This window comes from Exophiala spinifera, assembly GCF_000836115.1.
Source record: "Exophiala spinifera strain CBS 89968 unplaced genomic scaffold supercont1.3, whole genome shotgun sequence".
In the NCBI taxonomy this organism is placed as follows: domain Eukaryota; kingdom Fungi; phylum Ascomycota; class Eurotiomycetes; order Chaetothyriales; family Herpotrichiellaceae; genus Exophiala; species Exophiala spinifera.
The window spans coordinates 3,351,384-3,368,193 of record NW_015622515.1 but is presented as its reverse complement, the minus strand read 5'-3'; the positions used below and the strand labels follow the sequence as shown (position 1 = coordinate 3,368,193).

Sequence of the window (16,810 nt, the reverse complement as noted above, 5' to 3'; positions counted from 1 at the left end):
AGCTGGCGGGAGGGTGCTGTTGCAGACTAAACAACTCAGGTACGCGGAATCCAGAAGACGTGGCCCTCAAATTTGCGGATGACGGGCCCTCGCTCGCTGGGGTGGCACTGCCTACCTGCACCACAGTCAGTACCTGAGGTACTCGTACCGTGTACGACTACGAATGGTGGCTTGTGCACTCCAACAACATGGCATGGTCAGTGCTTGTTTGCGCGAGTGGTCGAGGTGGGCTCTGGCTCTCGCTCTGCCTTTCGCTCTGGCCTGCTTTGACAACCAACCCTAGACCCTTCGATTGTTGGGACTTCTATGGGCTTGACATGAAGGACAAGGATCACGGTACGAGTACCGTACGAGTCTCTTTTGCCACAAACACGGACAACTTAACACAACAACACCAACCCCCCGGTTGAATAACAAGCACTGCATGCATAACCGAAGAATCGGATAGAGACTCGATGCATTAATGACTGGCTAGTAGCAGCACCTATCGAATGTCCACTACTGCACAAGATCAATATTTCATGCATCCGCGAAACTCATCTGTAAACAAAGAATCCCCTTCCCCCATGGGCATGGGACGACCGGATAACCCGTTTGGTATGGTGCGCCTACTGTTGGTGTCGGAGAGCAACGGGCTTCACATACCTAATGCAAGTACGAAAAAAGTGCTCTTATGGGCGCTAAGGCCTATCGAGGGCATTCATGACTTGGGACAAAGACGCACTCGTGGAGGCCGAGAATGGTGGAATCACCGTTATCGATACGATCGATCCCAGAAAGTTATCGTCGCCCGCAATAAATCATGATAATGGCGCAATCCGTCAAAGTGTCTCAGCGTGGTCAGACAGAAGCCATATCAACAACAGTCGCGTCTGTGAAACGCGTCTTTCTGTAAACACACAGACTTTTTTCCCTTGTGGCCTTTTCTCCATCACCCGCCCGCGCGGTGCTCAGACCATCAGGTACCCTCGTACGGAGCATCGACTGATCTCATACTGGGACCAGACTTGAGATGCTCCATGCTTGTACTCCACTGTTAACCGCTGCATGTCTGTGCTTTCTTTCAGTCGCGTTTCTGTGGGGTAGGGGTTGGCTGAACTCTGAAAGTCACCTCACGACTCTTCGGACGTCTGTGTGCAGAAAGTGGAGCGATCAGTTTTCAGTGGAGCCCCGAGTTAGCCCTGGGCCCCAGTCTTCGGTGGCTTGACGGCACAAGTCAAAAGATTCAAAAAAGGATGACAACGAGGATTCCGCATTTTGACAGCTGTCAAGGCCCCCAGCATGAGGGCCTTCGGAAGGGCCCCAAACTCTATGCGCGGATTGTCGAATCGATACGCATCGTCATGGCTACTGCCAAAGGTTGACACGTCGCGGACTCGGCTGTGACGTCTGCGACGCCTGTGCCAGGGTACCTAACTTGACCGAGACTCTCGCTGCTTTTCGCTCCCTCGGACGCGTCGTCGATCGACGAGAATGGCGTCCCGGGTCGACCGTACACCGACCTGCATGGTATGACCGTCAAGGTGCCGAAGAGCTGCCTTTTCGAGAGCTCGGCCCACTGCGGATGTCCCCCGACGGTCGACACGAAGGCTGTCCCGTGGACGCATTCGAGCAGTGGTGATTTCGGCTGGTGTGAGATGTTGAGTTGCAAGAGATAGGCGCGAAGATCATCTTCGACATGTTGATGATATCCTGTTTGAAAATCGCCACTGTCTGAGGCCAGCCGGACCAAAACCGTCATCAGATGCTGGACGGCCGAAGCCCGTGCTGAAGACGCTTCTCGGGACTTCTCAGCATGAAGGGAAGTCCTGCTGATTGAGCCCCATGCAAAATCTGCTCGCCCACAAGACGCCGCTGCAGGATTTGAGTCGAGCACCTGGGTTACGTTGGCAACGCCTAGACTCCACCATTCCACCGGTGCGTCCCTCGGTAGCGATATCACCTCTGCCGCAATGAACGGAGGTATGATATCGGCGGCCGTTGCTCGTTGGCCGAAGACTGTGTTGTTAGGCAGAACATGAAGATGTCGGCCGAGGACTTCATCGTGTGACGCCGAGATCGTCAGCTGGAAACGATTGAATTGCAAATCCCAGGCGTCTGGACCTCTGTCGTTGTCCTCCTCCTCCTCCTCGTCGTCACGTGATGAAGTATTCCTAGGCCTCGTCCCTATGCGATGAGCTTTCTCCCATATTTGCAGAGCCGTCGTGGCATTGCTCTCTGCTGCGTTGGGATCCTGTTTGACAAACGCAACCCCCCAGGGCCAGATGTCTACGTCTCGTTCTTGTCCCACACGCCAAAGATGCTGAAGACTCAAGACACCTGCATGGGTGAAGTCGCCATCCATAAGAAGCATGCTCTGGGGCACCAGCGGGATCTGTCCAGCCATGTGAACCATTTCGAGGAGACCTGCATCGTGCACGTTGACTCCCGCTTCAGGAGACTGCTGAACTGGTACACAGATCGCTTGACTATAAGGACCGATGTTGGCCGGGGCCCAATAGCTGCGGCTTTGGACGTGTAAGCCTCGTCTCGCCTCTCTCGGTCCAAGATCCAGTATCACATTGAGACTGACCTCGACACCCTGTGGAAGTTGGCAGGAGATAGTCACTCTAGCTGGCGGATTTGGTTCCCCAGGTCGGAACATTGACGAATATATTGAGTTTACCGACGCGAATTGTGACATGTCCTTGAGCAGCAATGTTGTGGACACAATGTTTGACGTTGTCAATCTTCCAGGGACTTTAATTGAGTCGAGCACGGCATTGAGCTGTTTGCATATATGTCTCATCTGGTCGGCGGCAGTCTCAGTGTCATCAGACGGTACGCCTGTTTTTGTGGCAGTAATGTTGGAAATGGTAAGATAAGCTGCGGCCAGATTCTGAGTCATAGGCATAAGCTCATTGGAGAAGCTCGCCGATTGATTCTCTGAAGGGACTGCTGCTGCACCCCTGCCACTGTCCGACACCATCATCTCCGACGCTTGAGTCTGGACTCTCTCAAGCACATTTTCGAACTGTACATCGAGAGAGCGAGGCTGTGGAGTTCCCGAAACCTCACTCGATGAATCCCGGATGTCATTCTCTACGGTTTTTGCCGTTCCCAGCCGAAAATAGGACACACCGCCTTCTCCGTAGAAGGTCGAGGTTTTGTCTGTCGGGATCTCAATTCTTCTTTTCCAGAGAGGTCTCGGACCGTTCACGGCGAGCGTCTCGTACTCGCCTCCTTCACCAAGCACAGCGCCGCGAAGCCAGAACTCGTGATCTGTAAAAAATGGGCGCAAACCAGTTACCAGCCTGGACTGAGTTCTTGCATCTGCGACGTTGGACCAGAGCAGGTTTTCTTTGATCCCGCCACTGGCGATCTTGATGATCCTAGCGTCGCACCCAGCGCTCGACATGTCGTGAAGAAGCCCTGTCAAAGAGTCTTCACGGCCAGGAGGGGGTGGAAGAGCAGGATATTGCCAAAGGTACGCCAGGGGAGTGAGCCCAAGCCTAACGGCCACCGACTCGACACGCGTCCGCTGGTACGTCGAGAGAATGGCGCCTGAGCACAGGGCGTTGGCCTCAGGGTGCTCCTTGAGCACATCTTGCAACAAAAGTGCCAAATCTTCCGTTTCGTCAAGAGATTTCTGGTCGTGGCCGCTGTCGTAATATCGTCCAGTCTGTACTGCCGTGCCCGTGATTTCTCTCCGGTATAATGGGATCCCAAGGCACTGCGAGTAGAGAGGAATGACCGAGTACCCGACCGTCTGATACATGAAGCTGTTCATGTCTTCTCCCTCGTCGCCGCTCTCGGTCCCGACATTGCTGGAGAGCTTGGGATGTAAATTTGCAAGGGCCACGACTTCATGCCCATTTGCCGTGCAATGTAGGATGGAGAACAGAGAGTCTTTGCCGCCGGATATCAAGGCGATCACCTTGAGAGGGGACTGTGTCATCGTCGATAGATTTATGCATCAAATGTATGCGATGCGATGAGTCGGGGGCTCCTTTAGGCGAGAGGAGCTCTCAGGTGGCCTTGGCGAGGGCAACGGGCGTTTAAATTCTCCACAGCCATTCTGAGGTGTCTTTCATCAAGATTGTAAGAAATGCGCGACTAATTGCACCCCTTCGTAAGAAGGATGAAGGCCTATGTAATACATAGCAAAGCTTGATCAGGCTTTGCTCAGAAAGGAATTGCACATCGGTGATTTTGTGATCTGCAGGATTTCATGTGGTGGAAAGATTTGTGCTCCGCCGAAGAACGCCCAGACATTTCTTTCTCTGAACGAACATGGAGGCAAGGTGAGACCTATCTATCTACCTTTGTACCTGTATGTACATTGTTAACAGGTTGCTGTACCCTCATCTCTTTTCAGATGCTCATGCGAAGAGAATCGTTTTCCTCGCGTCTACATGGCGAAGTTCCCGACGAGAACGGGGAGAATCCACGGCGTCCATAGAGTCGGCTGGTCGCCTTCACAAGAGGAAAGCCGGGTAGCCAACAGGTGTACCGGGTCCGCACTCCGCTTCACTCGATGTGTAGCGTCACGTTGCCAGCATCTTGAGATCACTTCCAGGCCTGGTCTAACCTCTTCGGCGCTGTAGGATCTGCATCCACCCTATCATTTGGAGTCTAGTCAAGATATCTTCCTTTCCAGATATGCCGCAAGATACGAAGGAGGGCTCTCTTCCAGATATACTAGGAGATGCCACGAAAACCCTCCCTATCTACCCGTAAGCATGTGCAGTTCCAGTCTAAAGCTAATAAGACTAGACTACCTTACCTAGTGGCGATTATACGATGCGACGACCACAGCCATGTGCCTCGCAAGACCAATACCATTACCCTCGGTTTGGTCAACAAGGTAAGCCACACCCGGGCGACTGAGTGTTCAGCAACCACCCCCTCTCACTCCCCTCTTATCCTGAAGCTCACATCAGGACATTCATCGTGCTTTGAACGCGGTATTTTGTAACGTGATACCTCTGTCTTCTCCGGAAGACTGTAAAGATCATGAGATGGAAAGAAGCGGGAACGGCAGTGTGTGAGTCTTGGCTGCAGGTAAGCGATATAGGTGGTCCGCATTTTTCGATACCTGAATATAAGGGACAAGTACCACGTCTGTCGGAACCAGCACGACACACGGTTATAAGGCACCGGTTTGTTTGGAATCGGTACAACCGTACAGCATTTACAGAAGCTAGCCTCCTATCTGGCCCGCCAAGAGAGGTAAGGGCTTTGCTTGTCGCCATCAAAATGCAAGCGAAGAGACGAACCGAAAGACTAGTGCCGAGTATGTTGTGTGGTGACTTACTCATGGTTTGGACTGGACCGGCTAACCTCAAGATGCGCCATGTTGGCTGCGAAATGTGGAATCAAGACCCGACCTTTGAACAAAAGAGGCACAAAGGAACGTGTAATGTCACGCAAGCAGGCAACTTGCCGATACAATATTACAGATTTCCAATGGCAAGATCAACGCGCATCAATGTCGACCACTAGAATCTTTGAATCGCTTGGATTTCGGCTATCGTTCGTGGCTAGAAGCTAACCATATCCTCGAAATCTATCTCTGAAACACTAACGAGCATGGAGGCATCCGGAGGAGTGACAGTATTTCGGATACGATGCCATGCATCAGCCTCAAATTTGACGGCCAATCGACTAACTAACTATGTTTGGGGTGTGCTCAATATCGCCCCGATCGCCGAGTTCCCTGAAAACAGGATGCGCTGCTGGCGATATGATCTAATGGAGAAGCTATGAACTGTGCTGCTCACGCGAAAGGCAACTCCTTCCTTCATGGCACCCGTTTTTCTACCGGGGCGAATGGCTAGGACGGATATATCACCAACTTCATCATATTTTCTTCGCCACAACCACCAATACTTTCACCAGGATCTCCAGGAGAATACTCGGCTTTAGGAAGTCGTCCTCGCTTGCAGAGCACGCGATTCTGCAAGATTGAGGTTTTCAGTGGAGTGATGATCCATCACCACGGTACACCTGTTATCGGACATGAGGACAAATCCGTCTCGAAGCAACCAATGAACAATATTGATACTGGTGCAGAATACACCTGAAGGCAAAACCAGACAAGCAAAATTAAGCGTGGTCCAATCATGCTTGGACCACTGCACAGGAGCATGGTTACATGGGCTCATGAGAAGATCTGGGCCCACAATTGCGTGCTTGCAAGCCTTGCGGAATCCCACGAGTACGGCGTCTACAATGGATACCTCACTTCGGGTAGATCCTATATAAACGTTTAACACATGGTACTTTTGTGTGACGCAGAATCTACCAGCAGCCACGGTCGCGGATTCTTCTCACCATCAGAGTCTGTCACACATCCTGCACACCTGCGAAATGGCGAAAGAAGATTTGGAGACCGTTGTGGCCTCGCCATCTACTGAAAAAGCACCGACGGAGAAACAACGCGACATAAGCAACGCCGATGCGGCTCTTGAACTTCTGAACAAAACTGGCGGCCTTCAACAACCCATCGATCCCGCCCGGCAACGGCGACTCCTCCGAAAGATCGATCTACACATCATGCCACTCATCTGTCTGGTCTACTTTTTGCAATATATCGACAAGACGTCGCTGTCGTACGCCAGTGTAACCGGCCTCCGAGAATCTGCTCATCTTCACGGGAATCAGTTCAACTGGGTGGCGTCGATTTTCTTCTTCGGTCAGTTGACGTTCGAGTTTCCCACGATCCGGTTGTTGCAAGTTTTCCCCCTCGCGAAATACGTCAGCGTCAACGTCGTCATCTGGGGCGGTGTCCTAGCTGCGTTGGCCGGGTGTAAAAGCTACGGAAGTCTGTTGGCATGCCGATTTTTTCTTGGAGTGGCGGAAGCCGCCATTGTGCCTGCTTGGGTTGTACGTATTTATTTTCCCCTCTGGACAACTTTTCAGAGAAACAGAAAGCATACTCACTGACTCTACCTCCTTCCCAAAGGTCTTCACAAGCCAATGGTACCGAAAAGAAGAACAAGCCTTCCGCGTCGGCATCTGGTTCAGCATGTGTGGCTTCGCCCAGATGTTCGGAGGCTACTTCGCGTACGGGGTCGCGCGGCACGTAGGAGGCGACGTCCACGCCGCGCTGCGAGGATGGCAAGTCATATTCTTGGTCCTCGGTCTCTTGACGGTCATCGTCGGCGTGATTTTCTGGTTCGTCCTGCCGGACTCGCCCGCCGTGGCTGGGTTTCTCTCCGAGCAAGAAAAACTCGAACACGTCGAGCGCATCCGCGGCAACGAGCAAGGCATCGGATCGAAGACGTTCAAGTGGGACCAGTTCCGCGAGGCCCTCACCGACATCAACACCTGGCTGTACGCGTTCTGGGTCTTTGCCGCCAACATCCCCAACTCGATCGCCACCAGTTTCGGCAACATCCTCGTCACGGGCATGGGGTACACCAAAATCAACTCGCTGCTGCTCGTGACTCCGCTGGGCGCGTACGAGGTTGTCGTGCTTATCGGCGTCACGTACATCGCCATGAAGACCAAGCAGCGCCTGCTGTGCTGTATCTTGACGCACATCCCGTCCATCGTCGGTGCCATCCTGATGGCTTCGACGGAAAAGGCCTCTGCCCTGGTCGGGTATTACCTCAGCGGAGGCATCCCGATAGGTTGGACGACCATCCTGGGACTTCAAGCGACAAACGTTGCCGGGTCTACGAAGAAGATTACCGTCACATGCATAGGTAAGCACACGTTTCAGCTCTCTTATGTGTCCCACCCCTCTCTCTCTCTCTTTCTCGTATTCAGAGAGACACACGCGCGCACTCCCACACACAGTTGCTATCCGAGAGCTAGGTTACTAATTGGTGTATCTGTGGGGAAAAAAAAACAGGCACGATAGCATACACGGTGGGAAACATCATCTCCCCACAAACGTTCCAAGCCCGCGACGCTCCGCGATACCTGCCGGCCAAAATCTCAATCGTCATTCTCTACTTTTTGATCACGGTGGACCTGTGCCTGATTCGGCTCGTGTACGTCTACCGCAACAAGAAGAGGGACGCGGCCAAGGCGGAACGAGGCGACGATTTCGTCTTGGAGAAGAACCACGAGTTTCAGGATCTGACCGACATCCAGAACCCGGAGTTTCGGTATTCCTTGTGATTAGGCGTGCAAGAAGGTGGGGCATGATGGTGAGTGACAATACTACCCAGTAATGGTGGAGGAAGGGGAGAAGGGGCGGTTGAAAGAAACGGAGAAAACAAAAGAGAGAGTAATTCCCCGGCGATTTCGTACGTCTTTGACTGTATGAGAAGTATTTAATAGGATGTATGACTTGACGGGATCAGACCGGACTGAGACGCCCAATCAGAGGCTCAGGGACTATCCTATAGCTCTCTTATGATGATTCATACCGTTCATGATACCAATAGTTATGCTCATGATTGTAGTGATGACGTTGATGACGACAATGACGATGATAATCATATTCAAGTCATAATAACTGATATCTCATAGCTAGAATAAGGCCTCAGGGCACATGGGAAATCACTAAAAGTGCGCGCGAAGGATCCCTGTTATCGTCTGGTGACAAAAGGCTGTTAGTTATACGATAACATTAGAGCTTCTTCTCGGCGGCAGCCAACTTGGCAAACCTCGCCTTGGTCCGCTCAGCGATGCTCTTCTCGTCGAAGATGTAAGTGACGCTTTCCTCCTTGACGACCTTCTGGGCCCAAGCGGCGAACTTGGGGGTTTTCGACTCGAGGATCGAGACGATCTTGGGGGTCACGAGGTCGTATTCAGGCTTGCTCAGAGCGATGAGGCGGAGAACAAATGGTGCCGTGAGTGCCTATTGTTTTTCGTGATTGAGGTTTTTCACACACGTCAGCTTTCCTTGTCTCTCGGAGGGGGGGGGTTACATTTGTGTCTGTAACGGGTGTATGTCCCCGTCTCTGTCGGACTCAAAACTCGGTAGCTAAAGAGGGGGGGTTACACGAACGCGACGAATACATGTCACGGTTGGTTTGGAGGGAAACATGGTGATGACGATGATGATGATGATGATGATGATGATGATGATGAGAATGAGGATGAGAATGCAGAACTGAGAGATGGACGACCGAAAAGAAAACCGAGCCGGGAAAAGGGGACCAAAACATACCTCTGCGAGAGTGAGCCTCTCGCTCCCTCCGAAGAAGGGTGCACTCGAGTCCACGTCCCAGGTGAAAAGAGGTTCTTGTTCCTTTGCCAGAATCTCGGCGAATTCTTCCGCGGCGGCCTCCTTGGCGGCGGCGCCCTCGGCTCGTTGCGTCGCGAAGAATTTCGGGATGGCCTTGGTGAAGAAGGTGTCGACGAAGAAGGCGAGACGGGCACGGTGGAGAGGGTCGGTCGATGATGGAGGGATGAGGTGTGACGGGTGTGCGTCGGCCAGGAATCCCGCGACGATGGCCGACTCGGTGATGATTTCGCCGTTGTAGTTGATGCTTGGAACTAGACCGCGCTGCGCATGCCAGAGACCAGCAAGGGAGATGGTGTCAGAAGCTCAATAGATACTTTGGAGGATGGTTTGTAGTGGTAACTTTGGCCGGGGGTGATTGTATCGTGTATTTTGCATTGAAGGACGAGGCGTGAGGTGGAAGGTGACGATGATACATACAGGATTGACCTTCAAATACCACGGATCGCGAGGCCGGTCCAAATCGATAATCTCCTCCTTGTAAGGCAGGCCGAGCTCTCGGAGGACAACGTGTGCACGATGAGCCCAAGGACACGAGTAGTTCGTATAAAGAATGATCTCAGGCGTGGAGGCCGAGTGGCCGTTGGTGGTGGTGGTGGTAGTAGCATTCGCCATATTGAAATCTTTTGTCACTCCTCGTCTGTATAGAGAAGAAGATATGAATCCACGATGGTCGGAGAGCGTGTTGTAGGTATCTAAGATATAAATAAGCAGGTCCGAACCTAAGGTGGTGAATGATACCCTTCCCTTGGAGGGGCCTTACCTTGAAGGTGGATATGGGGAAAGAGAAATGTCGTGATACGGTTGGGGAATTAGGTGAATGATTTGAAATCCACAATGAGCAAAGACACAGACAGTTTATCTAGGTATCTGCCCTTATCTGCCGGAGTTGCTCCCTTCACTCGCGTCCTAAATGTTCCAATCGTACAGTATAGATAGTGTATAGATACTTACATGGTTCGTTTCAATCACAAAGAGAAAGGTCGTGATACAGTTTGCAAAATGAGATGGATGATTTGTAATACACGCCATAACCTTGAGGTTAATCCAAGCCCGCGGGGAAGGAGAGAATATGGTGTCTCTCGGTTGTGGTTTGGGCCACCTTTTCACTGCTAACTCCCACATTTCGAGGTTTTTGTAGGATCAACTGCCTCGCTGTTGGTCCCTTGGACGGTTATTCAAGCAGGATAACGCCACTATCCATCACGCAAAGAAAGTGAGCAAATGGATAGAGGAGAGTGCAATTCCTCTTGTGGATTGACTCCAGCTCCTCACTCGACCTCAGATCCCATTGACCATTAAATAGCCCCGACAATCAACAGCGGCTCAAAAGCGTTCTCTCGTTGGCGGAGAGGCGCCAGTGCAAATTGCAAAGGCGCCAACTCCTGACAATTACCGTTCATAGTTTGGCACTCCTCATTGCGTGAAGGGTCGAGGCTCCATTGCTCATGCTATAGCTGCTCGGTCTGGAATGGGAGGGGCACCTCCAGACTGGTGACAGTTTATGCCATGTCCGACATCATTGTCACCTATCTTCCTTCGCCTCGTTCACTCTCACCCTCGACTTGACTGAAAGGAACAGCATCAGGTCTACTTGATTCCAGCACGGCGATCTCGTTCGGGGCCTCCAGCCTATCGAGATAGGGTTCAACATCATGCCGGAAGGAAGACCATCAACAACAAAGAGCGCCTATGTTACAGCTTTGACTTGACTTGACTTGGTTCTTTAACCCTGACCTCTCTCTCCATTGTGGAATGATATGCCGGGTGAATCTAGCGTCGCATTGATAGCTTTCCGCGCTGATTGAGTGCTGTTGATCCTCGACAATGCTGGTCGAAAATGTATGCCATCAACTGCGCTTCCGCATGGGCAAGCTTGGAGATCTCCCAGGCCGATAATCGCGGTCTCCCAGCGCACGACGGTCCATCGGTTTTTTCGCGCCACTGGCTCATTTTGCCAGCCACTATGGGGGAAATCTGCGCCCCCGTTTCCGGACGAAGATGAGGCCGCCCTATGCTTGCCCTGGCCAGCGCGAGCCAGGCGAGCAGTCACCTGTGACTCAACCCGGGTAGGGCCACGAGCCGCGCCGCCGTGGTCACCTGGAAGACCCGGACCACTGTGATTGGTTTCTGTCGCAGACATTTGGACGGCGACAGAACTCGTCCCATTACTCTTTGAGCCTTGTCAAAAGCAGCGCGCTGAATCCAGGCGCAGCAGTGTCGAACGGTCGTTCATCACTATAAATTCTGAAGAGCTGCGATTTTCCACTATCGACCGCGCAAAGCGCAGGGCTAAAGACCACACATGCGCAAACCCGCGTGATGAAGCGCTCACGCTTCAATAGCTTCCGCCCGCTTGAAAGCGCAAACCCAGCCTTATGCACGACTGGACCAACATAGAATCGCGATGGCACGCCGCTTCTGCCACGACGACTACACAGTAGGGTGGGTGAGCGCCTTGCCCATCGAGCTCGCGGCAGCGCAAGAGATGCTCGACGAACAGCACGATGATCTCCCCCGGGCCGGCGACGACCCCAATATATACACTCTTGGGCGCATTGGCAAGCATAACGTCGTCCTTGCCTGCCTACCCGCAGGACGGACCGGCACTAATTCCGCCGCCTCGGTCGCTGTACAGATGAACTCATCCTTCCGCGCCATTCGTTTTGGACTGATGGTTGGGATCGGAGGTGGCATTCCAAGCGAGCACGCTGATATTCGATTAGGGGATGTTGTGGTGAGCCAGCCGGGTAAAGGACACGGCGGAGTCATCCAATTTGATTACGGAAAGTCAAAGCCGAACGAATTTGAACGAACCGGCTTCCTGAATTCCCCTCCTCCAATCCTCCTCAGCGCCGTGTCGAAGCTGCAAGCGAAACACAGACGAAGCAAGAGCGAGTTTGTATCACACATCTCCAGACCCGGCAAGCAGTCTGAATTCGACCGAGATAAAGCGGGTGATGACATATTGTTCGAAGAGGGCTACGATCATGTTGGGGCGGACACCTGCGCATCATGCGACAAGGCAAGGATACTACAGCGCGATGGGCGGACGACGGACACGCCTGAAGTGCACTACGGCGCAATTGCCTCGGGAAACCAGGTAATGAGGGACGGCACAACCAGAGCCAAGATTAGCTCGGAGGTTGGAGGCGCCCTCTGCTTCGAGATGGAGGCAGCGGGCCTGATGAACAGCTTGCCATGCCTGGTTATCCGCGGGATATGCGACTACGCAGACTCGCATAAGAACAAGAGGTGGCAGCCTTATGCGGCTCTAACGGCAGCAGCGTACGCGAAGGATTTGCTGGAAGTTATACCGGCGGACGATGTAGCGAAGGCACGTACGGCCGAGGGAGCAACAACAGGTCAGTGCTAGTCCCCGAGTATAGCAATAAAGCTAATGGCTCGCAGAACGAAGCCAGACGCCCGGCCTCCAGGGCAATAATACCGCTATTGCTCTGAGCGAGCCGACCCCCAGCGTTCCTTCTTTGCTTGACTTGGAAGTGATTGATCGGCCAGAGTGGAAAGCCATATTAACACGATCCAGTGAGTCAGCGAAAGTTAATATATATGTCACATTAACTTTAGCAGGAATTCCCGGGCCCAACCTGCTAGAACGTTTGTCCAATTACAACTACCAAAGACATTATAACCGTCGAGCGAGCGAAAGGCTGAAGGGCACAGCTGAATGGGTCTTGAAGGAGCCGGATTTTGAGTCATGGCTCTATAACGGACCATCTCGGTGTTTGTGGTTAACCGGCATCAGTGTGTTATTGGCTCTCCCTCCGGTTATTGCTCCACGACTGACAGTTTCATACCAGTTGGTTCTGGTAAAAGTGTCACCTTGCATGTGCCCTTTTGCTCGCTCCACTTGCAATTACTGACAATGTATCAGAGCTTCTATGACCCAAAAAACGTCTATCGAAGCCCACAAGATTGGCAAACCAGTCCTCCATTACTTTTTCCATCACTCCTACCGCCAACACCTTACTGCGCGCTCTTTGTTCGAGAGTTACACAAAGCAACTCCTTCATCATTTGCAGACGATCCAAAAACCCTGCCCTCCTGCTGTTATTGGTCAGATTATTGAGTTCTACGCGCCCAAAAAGCGTCCTCCATCTCTGGATGAGGTGATAGACGAGCTGATAACGCCGCTTTCGACGACCATAAGTGAATGTACTTTCATCGTCGACGGGCTCGATGAATGTAATACGAAAGAGGTTTCGGAGGTTCTAAGAATATTCAAAAAGCTTCTTAGTGCTCCCTCAAATAGAGTGCTAATTGCCTGTCGTGAGGAAGTTGATATCACAAGATCAATTTCGGACGTTGTTTGCATCCGGATCACTCCCGAAAGGACCAAGGCAGATATGGAGCTGTTCATCGGGTGCGAAGTCGACAGCATGCAGTGTGGACGTCAAATATCTGAGAGTGAAAATATGCTCACATATATCAAGCAGGAATTGATGAAGAAAGCCGACCGCATGTTTCTTTGGGCCAAACTTCAAATACAGCTGCTTTGGAATAACTGCTCTGGAGAAGACGCAGTTGATGCCACGATATACAGATCTCTTCAACAGCTGCCAGAGGAATTGAACGACATATACCAAACTTGTTTTCAGAAGGCGAATCAGGACAAAAGGACGCAGTCTCTTGCCAGCAGAGCTCTAAAGCTAGTATGCGCTGCCAGGGAACCATTTCAAGTCAGTCAACTTCAGGAAGCGTTAGTGGTCGATCCTAAAACTGGTGCACTGAAGAGTGATCCGATACAAAAGGGTGCCCTCCTGGCGTGTTGTACTAGCTTCATTTCAGTGGATACCAGTGGTGGAGACGAGCTTGTTCTTTTGGCTCATGCTTCAGTTCGCCAATTCCTGCTTGCACTACCAGGAGACCACGGTTCTATCGAGCTAGAACTGGGCGAACTTTGTGTTGCTCATCTCTACCGAAGCATGCCAATCCAGGACCTCACCATTCATAGCCAAGCTTCCTCTCATGTGCGTCTACCGGTACCGACCAATATTGGATTATCTGTCGCAAAAACCGTGTTTCCATGGCTCTCTCGATACCAAAACCGTCGATCATCCGGTATCTCCGGGATCCGCTCAGTGGCTCCAGCTCGGCAGGTCAACCTTGGCTTTGATCGTAAATCGTTCATATCTTATGCGAAAGAACACTGGACTCCACTTACGCGACACATCACCACGGATTCCTCACACTATTCCAAATTTAGAGATCTTGCGCTGTCGAATAATAACGCATGGTGGATTTTTCCCTGGCAGAGGCACTACCACTCGCACGCTTCGCATGTTGCTTCGTTATATAGCTGGTCCATTATGAATTCGCACTATGGACTTTTAGCACTTGCGATCGATCAGCGGCGCGAGGTTAATACGTCGATATACAGTCTTCCCTTGTACGATTGGGCCGGAAAAAGAACTCTGTACCCATTTCAAGCCGTTGCGGAGACGGGTGATGTTGACGTGGCTACACTCTTGTTGACAATACTCCCAGAGAAAGAGTTGGAAGTTGGAGAGCCGAGTCCTCGGTTGATTGCGATTCAAAGAGATCATAAGCGAATGAGACGCTTCCTATCCAAAGCTAGGTTGTCGCGCACGCTGGCGACACTCTCTGGCCATTCCGACGCGGTCAACACCGTCGCATTCTCGCCGGACGGCAGGCGACTCGCGTCGGGCTCGAGTGACCACACAGTCAGGCTGTGGGACAGCGAGTCAGGGGCGCTGCTGGTGACGCTCTCTGACCATTTCTACTCGGTCTACACCGTCGCGTTTTCGCCGGACGGCAGGCGGCTCGCGTCGGGCTCGGGCGACAGCACGGTCAGGCTGTGGGATAGCGAGTCAGGGGTGACACTCACAACGCTCTCTGGCCATTCCTACGAGGTCAACGCCGTCGCATTCTCGCCGGACGGCAGGCGGCTCGCGTCGGGCTCGAGCGACAACATAGTCAAGCTATGGGACAGTGAGTCAGGGGCGGCGCTCGCGACGCTCTCTGGCCATTCTGAAGGGGTCAATGTCGTCGCATTCTCGCCGGACGGCTGGCGACTCGCGTCGGGCTCGAGTGACCACACAGCCAGGTTGTGGGATAGCGAGTCAGGGGCAGCGCTCGCGACGCTCTCTGGCCATTCTGACGGGGTAAACACCGTCGCGTTCTCGCCGGACGGCAGGCGACTCGCGTCGGGCTCGAGTGACCACACAGTCAGGCTGTGGGACAGCGAGTCAGGGGCGCTGCTGGCGATACTCTTTGGTCATTCTAAGTCGGTCCGCGTCGTCGCGTTCTCGGACGGCAGGCGACTCGCGTCGGGCTCGAGCGATTACACAGTCAGGCTGTGGGACAGCGAGTCAGGGGCGCTGATGGCGATACTCTCTGGTCATTCTAACTCGGTCCGCGCCGTCGCGTTCTCGGACGGCAGGCGACTCGCGTCGGTCTCGGGCGACACGGTCAGGCTGTGGGACAGCGACTCAGGGGCACTGCTGTCGACGCTCTCTGGCCATTCCAGCATGGTCAACACTGTCGTGTTCTCGCCGGACGGTAGGCGGCTCGCGTCGGGCTCGAGCGATTACACCGTCAGGCTGTGGGACGTCGAGGAATAGCTCTCTAGACCTCTCTAACTCACCTCCCTGATACCCTTTGTGAGGGTTTGATACAGAGTTCTACAACTAGCTAAACTACCCCAGTAACAAGGAGGACGAATCTGGAGAGCGAGTAGTATATTGACGAGCCCGAAGGTTTACATCTCTAGAAGGGTGAGCCCCTTTCCTCTCCCTCTCGTGCGAGCGACTATGACACTTCCATTGAACGATCCAATGCTCGATATTGAATCGCCATAAAGGAGACGTAGACGAACTGCAACAGAGAGGCGGTAAGCACATCATTTGATGGTCATGTCGGCGCTGAAGCACGAGTCTCGCTCGGTCATTTGACCAAGAAGCAGGAAGTCGCATTGCGCTCGCTACCTTTCTCCGGCGCATTGGGTACGATCAGGCGTTTCCTCTGCGCCAGTTCAAAATGCGCCCTGACTTAATACGTGAGCGCTGATGGGCTGGAAATCGCTGGACCGGTGTGGTCGAGGAATTGCATATAATGTGGTGCATTTCGGCGTCCTGGGATGCTGAAGCGCTAGGAGCAGGATGTCATCTAAATTTCTTCCGCTCGTGCTCCAAAATGCGACGGAATACCATCAGGAGTAGACCCAAGCTGACATCGTCACACGAGAAGTTGTCCACAGGTGGTGCAGATACCTATAATCGTCCTGCTTTTCAAGTGTCTCGCCTAAACATTGGGGATGTCCGGCCTGGCTCTTGTCATGGTGTATTTGCAGCCCAAGCAGCTAGCTAAGGCCGTATACTCGGCATGGCACCTGATCTCGAGGCCCAAGCAGAGTACGCAAGATTCTTGGATAAGATCTGCGTTGGTGAGGGTGAGACATTTGTCGACATGGGAAGTTTTCGCAAAGCACGGTGTCGAACCTAGATAGATCTCGATAGTGTGACAATGATCGATTATGTGCTGCACACCTGCAGGCGTTGATGATGAGGCAATAGAGCATTGAGAATATGTCTGATAGGGGTAAGGCAGCTCTGGGGAACATCTGTAGAGTCTCCCGAGGGTCCG

The 16,810-nt window shown here is 52.7% G+C and overlaps 4 protein-coding genes across 4 annotated transcripts; 2 read left to right on the top strand and 2 right to left on the bottom strand.

The window, feature by feature from the left end:
• Positions 1-1,309: 1,309 nt before the first annotated feature.
• On the bottom strand, positions 1,310-3,937 carry PV08_04966 (uncharacterized protein; the record flags this gene model as incomplete). The annotated part of the gene is made up of 1 exon (XM_016379310.1): positions 1,310-3,937. One exon carries the CDS (start codon positions 3,935-3,937, stop codon positions 1,310-1,312), a length of 2,628 nt encoding a protein of 875 aa, XP_016237987.1.
• Positions 3,938-6,351: 2,414 nt separating this feature from the next.
• On the top strand, positions 6,352-8,112 carry PV08_04965 (uncharacterized protein; the record flags this gene model as incomplete). The annotated part of the gene is made up of 3 exons (XM_016379309.1): positions 6,352-6,867; positions 6,947-7,691; positions 7,841-8,112. The coding sequence occupies 3 exons, from the start codon at positions 6,352-6,354 to the stop codon at positions 8,110-8,112; spliced, it is 1,533 nt and encodes a 510-aa protein (XP_016237986.1).
• A 454-nt stretch (positions 8,113-8,566) lies between these two features.
• On the bottom strand, positions 8,567-9,799 carry PV08_04964 (uncharacterized protein; the record flags this gene model as incomplete). The annotated part of the gene is made up of 3 exons (XM_016379308.1): positions 8,567-8,797; positions 9,110-9,448; positions 9,605-9,799. The coding sequence occupies 3 exons, from the start codon at positions 9,797-9,799 to the stop codon at positions 8,567-8,569; spliced, it is 765 nt and encodes a 254-aa protein (XP_016237985.1).
• Positions 9,800-11,591: 1,792 nt separating this feature from the next.
• PV08_04963 (uncharacterized protein) lies at positions 11,592-15,789 on the top strand (the record flags this gene model as incomplete). The annotated part of the gene is made up of 3 exons (XM_016379307.1): positions 11,592-12,549; positions 12,713-12,953; positions 13,080-15,789. 3 exons carry the CDS (start codon positions 11,592-11,594, stop codon positions 15,787-15,789), a joined length of 3,909 nt encoding a protein of 1,302 aa, XP_016237984.1.
• Between the last annotated feature and the right edge of the window lie 1,021 nt (positions 15,790-16,810).